Source organism: Dendrobium catenatum, unplaced genomic scaffold, assembly GCF_001605985.2.
Source record: "Dendrobium catenatum unplaced genomic scaffold, ASM160598v2 fragScaff_scaffold_1470, whole genome shotgun sequence".
Classification (NCBI taxonomy): domain Eukaryota; kingdom Viridiplantae; phylum Streptophyta; class Magnoliopsida; order Asparagales; family Orchidaceae; genus Dendrobium; species Dendrobium catenatum.
Window position 1 is genome coordinate 614,274 of NW_021319932.1, and position 13,476 is coordinate 627,749.

Consider the following 13,476-nt stretch of genomic DNA (forward strand, 5'->3'; position numbering starts at 1 on the left):
CGGTTAGGGTTCCTTGGTGATTTGGGCTCTAAACTATCTCGTCTAGAGATTTGGGAGAGACGATCCTCCTCTCTAATTGAGGATCACTTGTATCTTGTTTCCGTGCTTGTTTGGCCTTGATTTTCGTATTACAATCTATCGTTTGTGCTGATTTCTCCCAGATTTTGTGCTATTCTCACTGTTTTTCACCAATTGGTGATAGGTTTGCTTGAGAACTCAAGTATTACCCTAAGGGTTACTTGTGAACTCAAGTATTTCCTATCAATGTCATAAATTAAAATACTAAGAAATGGTTGTGACTCTTCCAATCACTTTTTTATTACTTAACATATCCACCCAACGATTTTAAAACTAGAATGAATATTAGTTGACAAAGTTCATTAATGTTGCAGCAAAAGCAGCTCTTGTCCCATTAAATGTGTAGAGATTCAGCTAAACAACAGGAATACCAAATATTCAAGGCCTTAATGGAAATTCCACATATTTGCAAACTCTTTAAGTTTTTATATGTCTTCTAAAAATATATATCACAAGGAAAGGATCAACAACCCATAACTTCTACTTGACTCTGCAGTTTGAAATTACAATAATTATTTTGAAAGTAAAATACAGGAGATACCGCATTGCTCTATAATCATACCTAACTAGCTCTATGTATAAATTTTGCCAAACAAGCAAAAATTAATGCAAAGTTAATGAAATAAAGGGGCTAAAAGATAATCAGATATAAATGGAAAAACCTCTTCCTCATGCAAGAAACCCCAAAAGAAGACTTCCCAGATCAGTTGACACATTCATATCTGCTGCTGCGATTCGATCAACAGAGCATTAAGCATAACTTGAAGAGCTGCCTCATATACAACCCCTTCATAATGCATTCCATCAGTTGTGCACTGCAGCCCACAGCTCCGGCTCAATGACCCAATATCCAGCAATACAAATGATCCACCAGATGGCCTCAACACGCCACTTCCATCAACCTCCTGCTCATAAGCATCCCAAACCGTCTTACTCATCTTTTCCTTCTTCTCTTCAGTATTAAGCATTGAATTCAATAACGTCGGTAAGCCAAGCCAAAACATATGCGGTGGCTGCATAGCTAGCTCTGATGAAAAGGGAGAAACCATTGATGCCGCGGACCTCCGCACAGAAGCCATATTCTCACCATAATCCGATGCATTGTTAACATGAAGCATGTGCCAGAGGCCTGACCCAGCAACAAGAACTTCAGGCAACCTGGGGCCACCACGGAGCTTCTGTAGCACGGAGGTGATATTGGACTCGAACGGAGACCACACAAAATCCAGCTTCACGCCGTGCTCAGAGATCATAATCTGATAATCACTGTGCCGGCGAAAGAGATCCCCTTCCACAGCCTCCATCGCGGAGCGGTCCAACAATAGGCGGAGAAGGGAAAGCACGAAGAGGCGCGCTTGTGAGTCTCCAGCAACGAGGATCCATGATCCGTTAAGAAGTTCCCCGGCGTCAGATCGAGAGAGTTTCTGGAAACCACAGTCGCCGGATCGCGATCTAATTGGGAGCCAATCAAAGGAGGAAGGGGCGTCCGCTGGGAGGAAGGAAACATCGTGCATAGATGAGAGGCAGGACGACGGCCGAAAGGGCGGGGAGGAAGAAAAAGAGGGTGTAAGGGTAGATATGAGAAATTGAGAGGCAGCGGGGAAGTAGGGAGCAATGTGGACGCCGACGGCAAGAGTGATGAATAGGGCGCCGCTGAAAAAAAGCATCTTGTTGCGACTAAGATGCCACCCGGCCATCCCCATAGGGACAAAGAGAACGATGCAAGCGGCGAGCGCGCCAAGCTGCGCCGCCGCAAACATGGATCTCCGCTGGACTTCAGAGCGCCGGTGAGACCATCGATGCCGTTGAGGACGAAGAACAATATCAATTGAAGGGAGATTAGGTCGAACGTGCAGCGTGTGGGACGGAAGTGAAAGAAAAGGAAGAGACTAGGAGGAGAAGTGGGAATTGTGAAGGTAGAACTGGTGAGGGGGAGCCATCCCCGCGATGGCTACTGGAAAACAGAAAGCAGATTAATTTCTCCATATCTTATCATATTGTTAGTATTTCAGTATTTCTAATTATGCATTGTTCAAAAGCATACATTTTTAAATTAAAAATATGGTAAATAACCATTTAAGTCATATTTCATGAAAATTCTCATTTTAAGTTTCATCTTAATATGTTAAAAATATAATTTCTGAGTTTAAATTATAGTCAATTATATTATATTGATTTTAATTCTCTATATGATTAAAGGGTTATTAGACAAGTACAAGATTTAGTCAAGGTTCTATCCAACTAAAGCTTCTTTTAAAGTCTCTCTAATTCCCACCGAGCTTAGCTAGGTTGGGAACCCCCAACCCATGTTTGATTCTCTTCTCATGTGGTGCGACCCCTTAAGTACGGGTCCTACACCTGTGGGGCTGGTTGCTGGTAGGCTCATCGAGGGATTAGTAACGCCACCAAATGCCTCCTATGAGAGGTGCTAGTGCCTCTTTAATTTCTTCTCAGGATTTCTCTCTCTAGAAGTCTATATATCCATAACAACTTTCAAAAAGTTGTTATTTTTTTTAATGATAGCTTTACATTCTTGCAGCTACCCCAAATGAACCCAAACTAGTCACTATGTAGCTCAGTTTGACTCATCATTCTCTATTAAAAGTATTTGATCAAGTCTTTTATAGATAAATTCACTTGAGAGAATTATTGAGATAGACTCTTGCTCTCATTCCTCAGGCATATCTCTAGTAATGTCTTAATAATTTTTCACAAAAAAAATATTTGATCCAACATCCTTTTAGGCGGACTAAGCATGGATAATGTCCAAGATAAATAACTAAATTATATAACATCCTAAAGCTAAAAAAATAACTTTGTACATGTGCAACCTAATGATGATGTGATTTATGAATAGTTCCATAACATAGAGGATCATTTTATGAGAGTGCTTATTGGGATCTTTGAGCACTTATAACAAGCATGAATACTATCTATCTTAAGTGTTGATGTCACGTTAACTTAAGAGCTATAGCTATAGATCTTTTGGATGTTTAACTCTATCTCCCATATGGGAGAGTACAATAAAGACTCGTCTGTCTTATCAACCACCAATGCCTTAGGAATCACCTACAAATACAATAAAGACTCGTCAGTTGCAGTCTAAGCTAAAGATGTATTTGTTTGATTTTTACAAAAAGGAAGTCGGACCTAGACGATGCTTGCTTAGAGTTGTCTATTTTGTTCCTTACTCTTAGAAACACAAAAGCTTCAGTTTCTCTTTACTATCTCAAAAAGGCGTCATTGTGGTCATTCTCTCGCTTTCCTCTCAGAAACATCACCTCCTTCTCTAATTTCAAGTTATAACTTATTAGATAATTCATAAAAGCCCAAAATCCATTAATGAACTCATAAATTCTATTAAACATGAGGAAAAAGCTTAGTAAGTCTGATGTGGGGAATTAGTTGTTGGATCGTTGGAAGAAGATGGTGCTTGAAGGATTTCCAAGAACAAGATGACAAACCAAGCTCAAAGGCTTCAATTCATATAATATTCATCAATGAGTTTCTTTCCTCTTACACATTCCCTATATATAATATTAAAGTAAGGAAAAACTAGAGAATCCTAGAAGATTCTAGAAAACTTGTAACAAATTTATAACAATTAAATAAAATAACCTAAGGGACATTATAAGCTAAAAATGCTCTGCATCATTCTCCCATTGCGTCAAAATAGCTCGACTCCATTGAAGTGTGTCATTGGGAGGGAGGCAGGTGTAGAAATTGTAAGCAATCCTCCTAGATCGAAGATTTTGTGTCTTTTATTCATTTATGCAAGCTTATTTATATTAACTGTGCAGAAACAACAGTTTTCTCTGCTTCAATCAAAACAATTGTTTCATGAACATTTGGCTTGACAGTATCTTGTAATATCCTAGCAGCAACCTCATCACCATTAACTCCACCATCATAAAATGTGCTAAGGTTTAGTGCACGCTCAAGATAAGGCTTAGGACTGCAAACGAATCGAGCCGAGCCGAGTATGTGAGTGTTCATGTTTGAGTTCATTTATTATCAGTTTGTTCAAGTTTGGTTCATGTTGATTCGAGCTTTATTGTTTGTGCTCATGTTTGGTTTGTTTACATTAATGAGTGTTCATGTTTGGTTCATGTTCGGTTCGTTTAGTGCTTATCGAGCTTTAAACAAACAAGCTTTAACGAGCTATGTTCGTGAACATATTTAGCGATTTTTTAAAACTATCAAACAAGCATGTTTATGAACATATCTAATGAGTATTCTTAAGCTATCAAATGAGCAAGTTCATGAATATATATAACTCATGATTTCGAGTTACCAAATGAGCTCGTTCACGAACAAACGATCTATGATTCATCTTATATTTGTGCATGAATATTTAAAACAAATAATCTAGCAAATATGGACAAATATGAAATGTTTCTTTTTCATGAACAAATTTATTATATTGAAAGTGTAAAATAAAATGAAATTAAATTTATAATTAAAGCAGTTGTCTATTTAAAATGAAAATAAGATTAATCTATATGAATATATTTTCAAATGAAGCATACGAATCGAGCTTTAATCAAGCTTATTCACAAGTTCTGAATTGAACACGAATTGAGCTTAATGTAGAGCTTATTCACGAGCTTCTAATGATGTTGTTCGTGAACATAAATGAGGCATAATCGAGATTCTTAACGAGCATATTCACGGGCTCTAAATGATCTTGTTCATGAACATAAACGAGCCGAACGCCAGGCTGTTCAAGTTTGTTTATTTAGCTATCACATATTGTCAAAGTTGTTCAAGCTTGTTCATTTACTTTATCAAACGAACATAAACGAGCTCTTATCGAGCCGAGCCACGAGTAGCTCGTCGAAAGCTCGGTTCATTTGCAGCTCTAATAAGGCTTCCAGTGTTCAGTAAGCAAATCCCTTCTTATCATCATCACATCACCCTGATAGTACTCTAGCATATTTCTTAAGAAAGGCTTCTCATTAAAATAATCCCTCCTTACAAAGACAAATGGTAGCTTGTAGGTTAAAGCTTTACTCAAAGAAACATATCCAAATTTGCCAATCATGCAATCAGATGCTGGTATTAAATCAAGAGTATATGCATCTTCTGCAAGCTTTATAAAGTTTGGAGGAAGCACCTGTTTGTTGGATGCACCACAGACCGAACATAGACAAAGATCAGGTGACCATTCTTGCTTTAGTGTCCATCCGACTGGCTAGCCACCAAAATTAATAGTAAACAATTTCACATCCTCGCCAATGCCAAATTCCTTTCTCACCTCTAATTTAGATTTGTGTGATGTTCTGACTACTAAAGGTGCATCAATAACATCTTGAAAATCAAGCATTGGACAATATCCAGAAAGTTGAAATAAGAATTCATAATGAGAAAAATCTTCAGTTATAGATCGTATCCCTACATCTGCTGCAACATGAACATCATCTAAAATCACTAAGTTAGCCTTTATGGACTTAAGCCACTCAACTGTAGTTATCAAGATTAAAGTTGGATACACAACAACTGTCTCAAGATACTTCTCCAAGGAAGCTAAGTGATCAAAGCATTAGTTTGAATAACACCAATATCCAATAAAACCTTTCGAGCAGAGGTGCAGGACGTAAAGTCACGAGCGGGAAGTGAAGTCATCAAAGTCGTGTTATGACTACATTCACCATAAAACTTGTTCATGTATAGCTACTTGAGTTGATAATCTCACGAAATTCTCTATCCACAAGCATTTTCATATTCTTCGGCCCAAATCCTCGTGTCATCACGAGTTTGACATTAGCCACCTTCGTAATAATAGCGTTCGGACCTCTCTGCCTCTGCGAGTGTGCGGCTCAGCTTTTAATTTCTCTATCTCCATGTATTACGTTCACTTCATCTCCGCTGATCACAAATTTGGGATCGAACCCTTCAGTGACACTACATTGAACAGCTTGGGAGCATTGTGTTGGATGATCTTTGTTAATCAATTTCAGGTCAAATATTTTCATACTTGCGACAGATATGTCCCCAAAACCACTTAAGTGTCTTTTCCACAAATTTGCATATTATTTGTGTACATTTGGGCAAGGCTAAGACCATCACATTTCTGCATAAATTGAGCCTCATATGAGGCATTGACCACCATAGCCCATATATAGATGTAATCAACATCTTCAGTTCTAACACAACATTTATCATCACTGCCTTCAACCTCACGGTAAGTTTTTTTTGCAGGAGTCTGCCAAGATGGGGAAGCTAGTGTTAAAGCATGGTTGCTCAATGGAGAGGGCGAAGAGATCGTGGGTGGTTCTTGTGGCAAAAAACTAGGAAGGGTTGGGAAAGAGTTAGAAGTAGGAGGAAGAGTAGCAACCGGGACAGGCAGTGGAGAAAGTGTAAGAGGATCGGATGGGGCGGACAACAGAAGTTGGGTTGGATGGTGGACGACATCGGTCACAGGCACATAGAGGGGAGTGGGCGTGTTTGGTCCTGTCGCTTGGAGCATGGGAAGGTCCGCTGGTCGGTTGCGAGATGAAGCAGAGGTAGAATTGGAATCAGTAATTGATGTAAGATCAGGAGGAGAGAGCGAGTGCACGTAGATGTCCGATGATAGTTTGATTTTCATAGTGCATATTCTTTCTAAAGAACAATTAAAATAAGCAAATAAAGTATCAATCTGATCCAAGTGATGCTTCCACTTGAGCCACCCAAAGGGATTCATGGCGTCGATCACGATCAACAACCCTTCTTTTTTGGCGGATATCTTCATGAGGATAGGAGCGGCGGATCTCTCCATTGGAGTGGAAGTTGGAGCAGAGAATAGTCATCTTCTTCATCATCGACTGCCCATCTCCTTCGGCATCGATCATTGTCGATCGCCCATCTCCTTGGCGGCAATCTTCATCTACCGCCCATCTTATTCGGCGTTGATCTTCATCGACCCCCCATTTTCTTCAGCTTCGATCGTCGTCACATCCCACCTTCTACAGTCCATCATTCTTCGCAAGCTCCAGGCTCTGATACCAACTGATGCGAGGAATCAATGGTTGGATCGTTGGAAGAAGATGATGCTTGAAGGATTTCCAAGAATAAGAGGACAAACCAAGCTCAAAGGCTTCAATCCATATAATATTCATCAATGAGTTTCTTTCCTAGAAGATTCTAGAAAACTTGTAACAAACTTGTAACAATTAAATAAAATAACCTATGGGACATTATAAGCTAAAAATGCTCCGCATCAAAATCACTCCATCATTTTGTTACTAGTTTTCAATAGGAGATATTAAATGTTCAAGTTATAGAGTATTTTGTCACCGATTCACACTTTCCCAAAGCCATAAGAAGGTTCATTTCATTATATTCTCAACTTATAATGGCAAAAAAATATTTCCTAAGTTAGTTGAGTTAGCCAATAACCACACATCAACACAAAGGAATATAATCGCATGACCTTGACTTGAGATGCATAGCTCCAATTTTTATAAAGGACTCATAGCGACACCCTTGGGATCATAAGAGCAAGTCATGCAACACCGAAGTGGTGTTAATAAATATCTTCACTATCAAAAGATCTATAGTGATTTTTACTCTCACAAGCATGAAAGGGTCTTGCCGAACTGTTGTCACAACCAAACCCGACCAAGACATGTCCTATTGTGTTGACCTGTAACAGGCAAATCCTTAGATTTAATTTTAGAATTATTTCATTTTTTTTGTCAAAATTTATTGAAATAAACTACAAACTATAGAGCTACTAAAATATGAAAAAACTAAAAATAAAATCATCCACCAAGTTTCTTTCATTTCATCAAAACAAATATCTATAGTACAGTACATGACTATATGCAAGTGTTAGATAACTAAAAATTTAACTATCCATGACTGTACAAAAATTAAAATAATAAAATATATATGATCTCATATATGATCCTGAACTGCTAGTCCACAGTCTCCTTCCCCTTCTCATGCTATCCTGCTTCCTAAGAATAATATAACGGTCATTTTCTAATATATTAAATCATAAGTACTATTGCATCCTGGAATATTTGCGGTGGTAGAGAAATATAAAATTTAAAGTCTCAGCTTCATACGAAGATCTAGCACACAAGCAGATAAAAGGAGAGTGTGTAGCGTTCATAAGAGACACCAAAGTTTTTACGTGGAAACCTGTGAAAAGGGGAAAAATCATAGGGCCTAGCCCAATTTGAATGAATCCACTATTATTTGCAGTCAATTACAAATAAGGCCCTTCCTTGGGGGGAAGGCCTTAGGCTGATGTAGCAAATGTATATCATATTATATGGTGGGAATCGAAAGAATTAGTATTGAAATATTTATTTGTCTGCAAAACCATAGTCGGCAGGCGATGAAGGTCGGAAAGACCGTAGTATGGTGATGGTGGTCAGAAGAATCATTGTCGGCAGGAGATAGGGGTAAAAAAAAATCGTTATTTGGAGATGAAGGTCGGAAGGACTATAGTCGGCAACAAAGTTCGGAAGGACCGTAGTAGGTGACAGAAGTTGAAAGAACTATAGTCGGAATGAGTAATGATTAAAAAAGATTGTTGTATGATGATGGAGGTCGGAAGGACTGTAGTAGGCAATGGAGGTCGAAAGTACAATAGTTTAAAGGAGATAGGGGTCAAAAAGATCGTTGTTTAGCGATGGAGGTCGAAAGGACCTTAGTAAGAGACTGAGGTTGGCAGTACCGTAGTCGATAATAGACAGGGATCAGAAAGATCGTTGTCTGGCGATGGAGGTCAGAAGGACCGTGGTAGGCAACAGAGGTCTGAAGTACCGTAGTCGGCGATTGAGTTCAAAAGGACCATAGTAGGCGACGAGGTCGAAAGGATCATAGTCGATAAGAGATATGCTTAAAAATACTGTTGTCTGACGATGAAGGTCGGAAGGATCATAAATGCAATGGAGGTCGGAAGGAGCATAATTGGCAGGAGATAGGGGTCAAAAAATTTGTTGTCTAGTGATAGAGGTCGAAAGGATCGTAGTAGGAGACAGTGGTCGGAAGGATCGTAGTAGTCAGGATACAGGGGTTAGAAAGACTATTGTCTGACGATGGAAACTGGAAGGACTATAGTAAGTGACGAAGGTTAGAAGTACCATAGTCGGTAGGAGATAGGGGTCAGAAAGACTATGGTCTAGCGTTAGAGGTCGGAAGGATCGTAGTAGGAGATGAAAGTCGGAAGGACGGTAGTCGGCAAGAGATAGGGGTCAGAAAGATCATTGTCTAGCGATGGAGGTCAGAAGGACCGTAGTAGGCGACGGAGATCGGAAGGACCATAGTTGGCAGGAGATATGGGTCAGAAAGACCGTTGTCGTAAGGCGGTGGTCCGGCAAAATTCTTAGCGTTATTCGATGGTCTGGCGAAACTCCAACTTCTATTAGTGGTCTAACGGAAGTTCGGGCCTCAATCGGTTGTCCGGCGGTGGTTTGGAAAAACTACGACATTAGTCGGTGGTCCGGCGAAACTCCGGCTTCAGAGGGTGGTCTAGCGGAACTCCGGCATCAGGTCTCGGTCAGGTAGAACTCCGATGTAGGTGGTGGTCTGGCAAAACTCCGCTGCCAGGCGGTGGTCCCTCGGAAGCCCGGTGTCCTGGCAATGGTCGAGGAGGAGCAAGGAGGCAAGAGCGATCTTCGATCTCTCTCTTGCCTTCTTTCTTGGGGTCCCCTTTCAAGAGGACAGAGGTGTCTATTTATAGATTTCCTAGAGTGGCATAGCCCGTAAATAGGATGAAGATCAATGGTAAATGGGGAGTGGTTTGGATGGACGACCGATGTTGAATCCATTGATCATGGACCGTTCGCTAGACATTTGAAGCTCTTAATGATGTTTGAATCCTGTGATCTTTGGCTCGTTGGATTCGTCTCGTCGAGCCGCTCGATTCGATGATAAGCATGCCACGTTTGGAAACCATTTGGTAATACAATTTGTGGTTTGAACCGTCCAATGACGCTTCGGGTCCTTGATTTGAACTCATTTGGGCTTGAATTGACTCGAATTTGGTGTCATTGGGTACGCATTCTCGAGGCGTTCAGTTCGACTGTAAGTTTGCTGAAATCAGAATTTGGATGATCCCAAATGTAATTTTAAAAGTTTTCAACTTGATTTTTTCTCGAGATTCCTACCCGATCATTATAATTTTTTGATGATGGATCAAGTATAAATAATAGCAAACAGCTATGATCCGTGTTGCTATTAATTGGAACGTTTAAGAAGGGTCGAGCCTAAAACAGGTTTGGGGGGCATCACTCCGTAAGAACTGGGAAAGTTAAAGATAAGCTTAAATATTCAATTTTTTTTTCTCCTCTTGATGTAGCCCACGTTTCTCTGTTCTTTTGCTTTTCACAAGAAAACAAAATGCTTAGTTCAGATTTGGTTTTTAATGTCTGAAGCCTAGCTCATGATTATAATAATGCCTTTGATGTCCATCCATCTCTTTTAAATAAGCCGACAATATCTCATGGCCGGTAGATTTGGATCATTTTCTATATTCTTCTCTGATTTAAAATTTTATTAAGAGCTCCAACAATTCAACTCTTCAAACGGAGGCCTCTGCATTGCTATAAACATCCACCCCCCTCTCAAAATAAGAGAAACCCTGCTTGTTCAAAGCCTCAAAGAAGAGAAATTTGAGATTTAGCTCAACATGTCCAGGTCTAATGTAGTTCTCTTGGATCATTGGGTTAGCCCATATGCCATGCGGGTCAGGATTGCACTATGGGAGAAAGGAGTTGAGTTCGAGTCAAGGCAACAAGACTTGGGCAATAAGAGTGAGTTGCTACTTCGATCAAATCCTATCTACAAGAAGGCTCCTGTTCTTTTGCATGATGATAAACCGTTGTGTGAGTCTCTTATTATAGTTGAGTATATTGACGAGGTATGGCCGAGTCCTCCATTGTTACCTTCAAGCTCTTATGAACGTGCTACCGCCCGATTTTGGGCCGATTTCATAGATAAAAAGGTAAGCAAAGTTTTCAGTAGCATATTCTGAGATCATGAAAATAAGATCAAGTATTAAAGATTAATTTTTTTAGTGCTCTTGAAAAGTCCTCAGTATGAAGAAAGATGTTTGATTTAGTAAAATTTTGTGTTTATATTCCAAAATGTTCTGTTTTATTTTAAAAATTATAAAAGAAGATAATAATACTTTACTTCATAGATTATTCCATTCATAAGTTTTGGCAAAATAAATATGAAATAATCGTTCATATCGATTCACAAATATTTAAATTTCTATTATGTTTCATAATATTAATCAAACTAAAATCTGCTATATTAGAAACTAACACTCATATAATTAAATTAAAAAAAAAAACAAATGCAAGCTAAAATATTTACAGACTCGACTTCACTGATGCAGTTTGCAGAAGCTGCAATCAAGACATGGAGAAGCGCAAGGTCGGCCGAGGAGCTTGAAGCAGCGAGGAACGAATTCTTCGAGACACTGAAGCAGCTGGAAGAATTTCTGGGAGAAAAAGATTACTTTGGTGGAGAAACTTTTGGGCTCGTAGACTTGGCGCTGATTCCATTTTGGAGCTGGTTCTCTGCTTATGAGAAGTTTGGGGGATTCAAGATAGAAAGCCCAAAGCTCTCTGCTTGGATACAAAGGTGCATGGAGAGAGAAAGCGTCGCCAAAGCGCTGCCGGCGCAGGAGAAGGTGTTGGAGTTTGTCTGCATGTTGAGGAAAATTTTTGGATTCGATCAGTAAATCTGCTAGCTGAGAATTCACGAACTTGTTTGCTTCCTTAATTTGCTATTTGAATTTTGAAGTTAGTGACTTTTTTTTCAGACTTAGGCTTTGTTTGGGACTGCTTTTTTACTGCTTTCTAAAACGGAGTTTTAGTACAAATTTTTTTATTTTTGTACTAAAACTCCGTTTTAGAAAGCAATAAAAAAGCCGTCCCAAACGAAGCCTTAGTCTTCTTTTGGGACGGCTTTCTTGCTGCTTCTTAAAGTAACTTTTTAGTAAAAAAATTAATTTTTTACTAAAAAGCTACTTTAAGAAACATAAAAAAACCATCCCAAACTAAGCCTTAAGTGAGCCATTCCTATAATGTGTTTTTTTCATTGCTTGAACTTTTCACTTTGAGCCAATGTTTGTGTTTGCTTGAGTGTATTTTTGTGGCTAAGAAATAAATTCTATCTATGATGGATGAGATCAATTATGGCCTGTGGTCCTCTTCTGTGCTGCAATTCTTTCAAAAGAATATAAGAGATGATGATTTAGTTAAATATTAAGTGGTTTGTGTTAGAATTGTGAAGCCAAATTTCTTTAGAAGTTTTGTGTATAATGATTAATGACCAGGTCCCCACAAGTGTGGAGAAAGATGAGACAATTCTTTTAAATAGGCATTTGGTGGATTGAATAACATAGAGGAAGGTCATCGGGCTGCCCTTCTAAAAGAAAGAAAGGCTAAGAAATTGGAAATTTGTGGCTAGCTGGAGGCACTTAGGACAATTCTACTCTTGAATAGAGGGATATGACCTCAACAACTAGAGTTGATAGTTGATAGGAGACAGACAGTGAAATGATTGTCGGCAAGCACTCGACTTTTTTTTTTTTAAACAAATTCTTCGTTATCTCGAAGTATTAAACAAGTGAGGATTCAAATTTATAAGCTCAATATGAATAAATCAATTCAACTAAACAATAAAAGACAATCAAATCACTAAATAACAAAGCTTCAAATAAAATTTTCTCGCTATAAAAAGAAGATGATGAGAAAGAGATCCACATATGTTATGTGTAGAGCAATTAGGCTACTTAACAACAACAACAACGACATCAACTCTTTGTCCAGCTACATTGGGTTGGCTACATGAATGCTTTTTCTTCATTGTATTCTGTTAAAAGTCAAATTCTCGTTTAAATCTAATAAAGAAATATCATTTCTAATATTTTCTAACAAAGTCTTTTTAATTAGGTCTACCTCTACCTTTCTTAAAATTAGACTACTTAACATTTTATTTTAAATAATTAAATAAATGGGGATAAAAGCATTAATATATGAATCATCAAATAAAAATTTGAGCACAAAAGATAATTACATTTGTAAGAATAAAGCTCTATTGGACAAAACTTTTTTTATATTATAAGATCATGATGTATCCAAGGGCGGAACCAACCTCTTTTTTGAGGGTGAACACAATAGGATTATGAAATGCATAATCTTATATATGAAATAGAAAAAAGAAATTTATATATTATATATATATTATTTGGTTACTACATTTATTGAAATGAGCAAAATATTAAAATATTATTTTCTATGAAAAAAAAGGTTATGTTTGTAACAATTTTTTCAAAATTTGTTAAAAATAAAAAATCCTAAATTAAATAATAAATTCTAATTTCATAATATTTGCAATTATTAAAGATGTATTAATTGATCAATATTTAAATGTGTATTAAGATTT

General features: G+C 38.1%; 2 protein-coding genes across 3 annotated transcripts; one reads left to right on the top strand and one right to left on the bottom strand.

Annotated features, from left to right (window-relative positions):
* Positions 1-446: 446 nt before the first annotated feature.
* Positions 447-2,052, bottom strand: LOC110113075. The gene has a single exon (XM_020845499.2). The coding sequence runs from the start codon at positions 1,836-1,838 to the stop codon at positions 795-797; it is 1,044 nt and encodes a 347-aa protein (XP_020701158.1). The 5' UTR covers positions 1,839-2,052; the 3' UTR covers positions 447-794.
* A 7,892-nt stretch (positions 2,053-9,944) lies between these two features.
* LOC110113091 (glutathione S-transferase U20-like) lies at positions 9,945-11,801 on the top strand. 2 transcript variants are annotated; one of them, XM_028700220.1, is made up of 3 exons: positions 9,945-9,960; positions 10,725-11,020; positions 11,420-11,801. In XM_028700220.1, the coding sequence occupies exons 1-3, from the start codon at positions 9,945-9,947 to the stop codon at positions 11,765-11,767; spliced, it is 660 nt and encodes a 219-aa protein (XP_028556053.1). In that variant the 3' UTR covers positions 11,768-11,801. The 2 variants fall into 2 exon arrangements, with proteins under 2 accessions (XP_028556053.1, XP_020701178.1); XM_020845519.2 differs by lacking the exon at positions 9,945-9,960 and having other exon boundaries at positions 10,706-11,020.
* The last annotated feature ends 1,675 nt before the right edge of the window (positions 11,802-13,476 follow it).

Bases quoted from the DNA above. Each gene is read 5' to 3' on its own strand.
- LOC110113091 (XM_020845519.2), top strand. From the start codon at position 10,706: ATGTCCAGGTCTAATGTAGTTCTCTTGGATCATTGGGTTAGCCCATAT. The intron at 11,021-11,419 runs GTAAGCAAAGTT...TCACTGATGCAG, and splicing joins CCGATTTCATAGATAAAAAG to TTTGCAGAAGCTGCAATCAA.
- LOC110113075 (XM_020845499.2), bottom strand. From the start codon at position 1,838: ATGTTTGCGGCGGCGCAGCTTGGCGCGCTCGCCGCTTGCATCGTTCTC.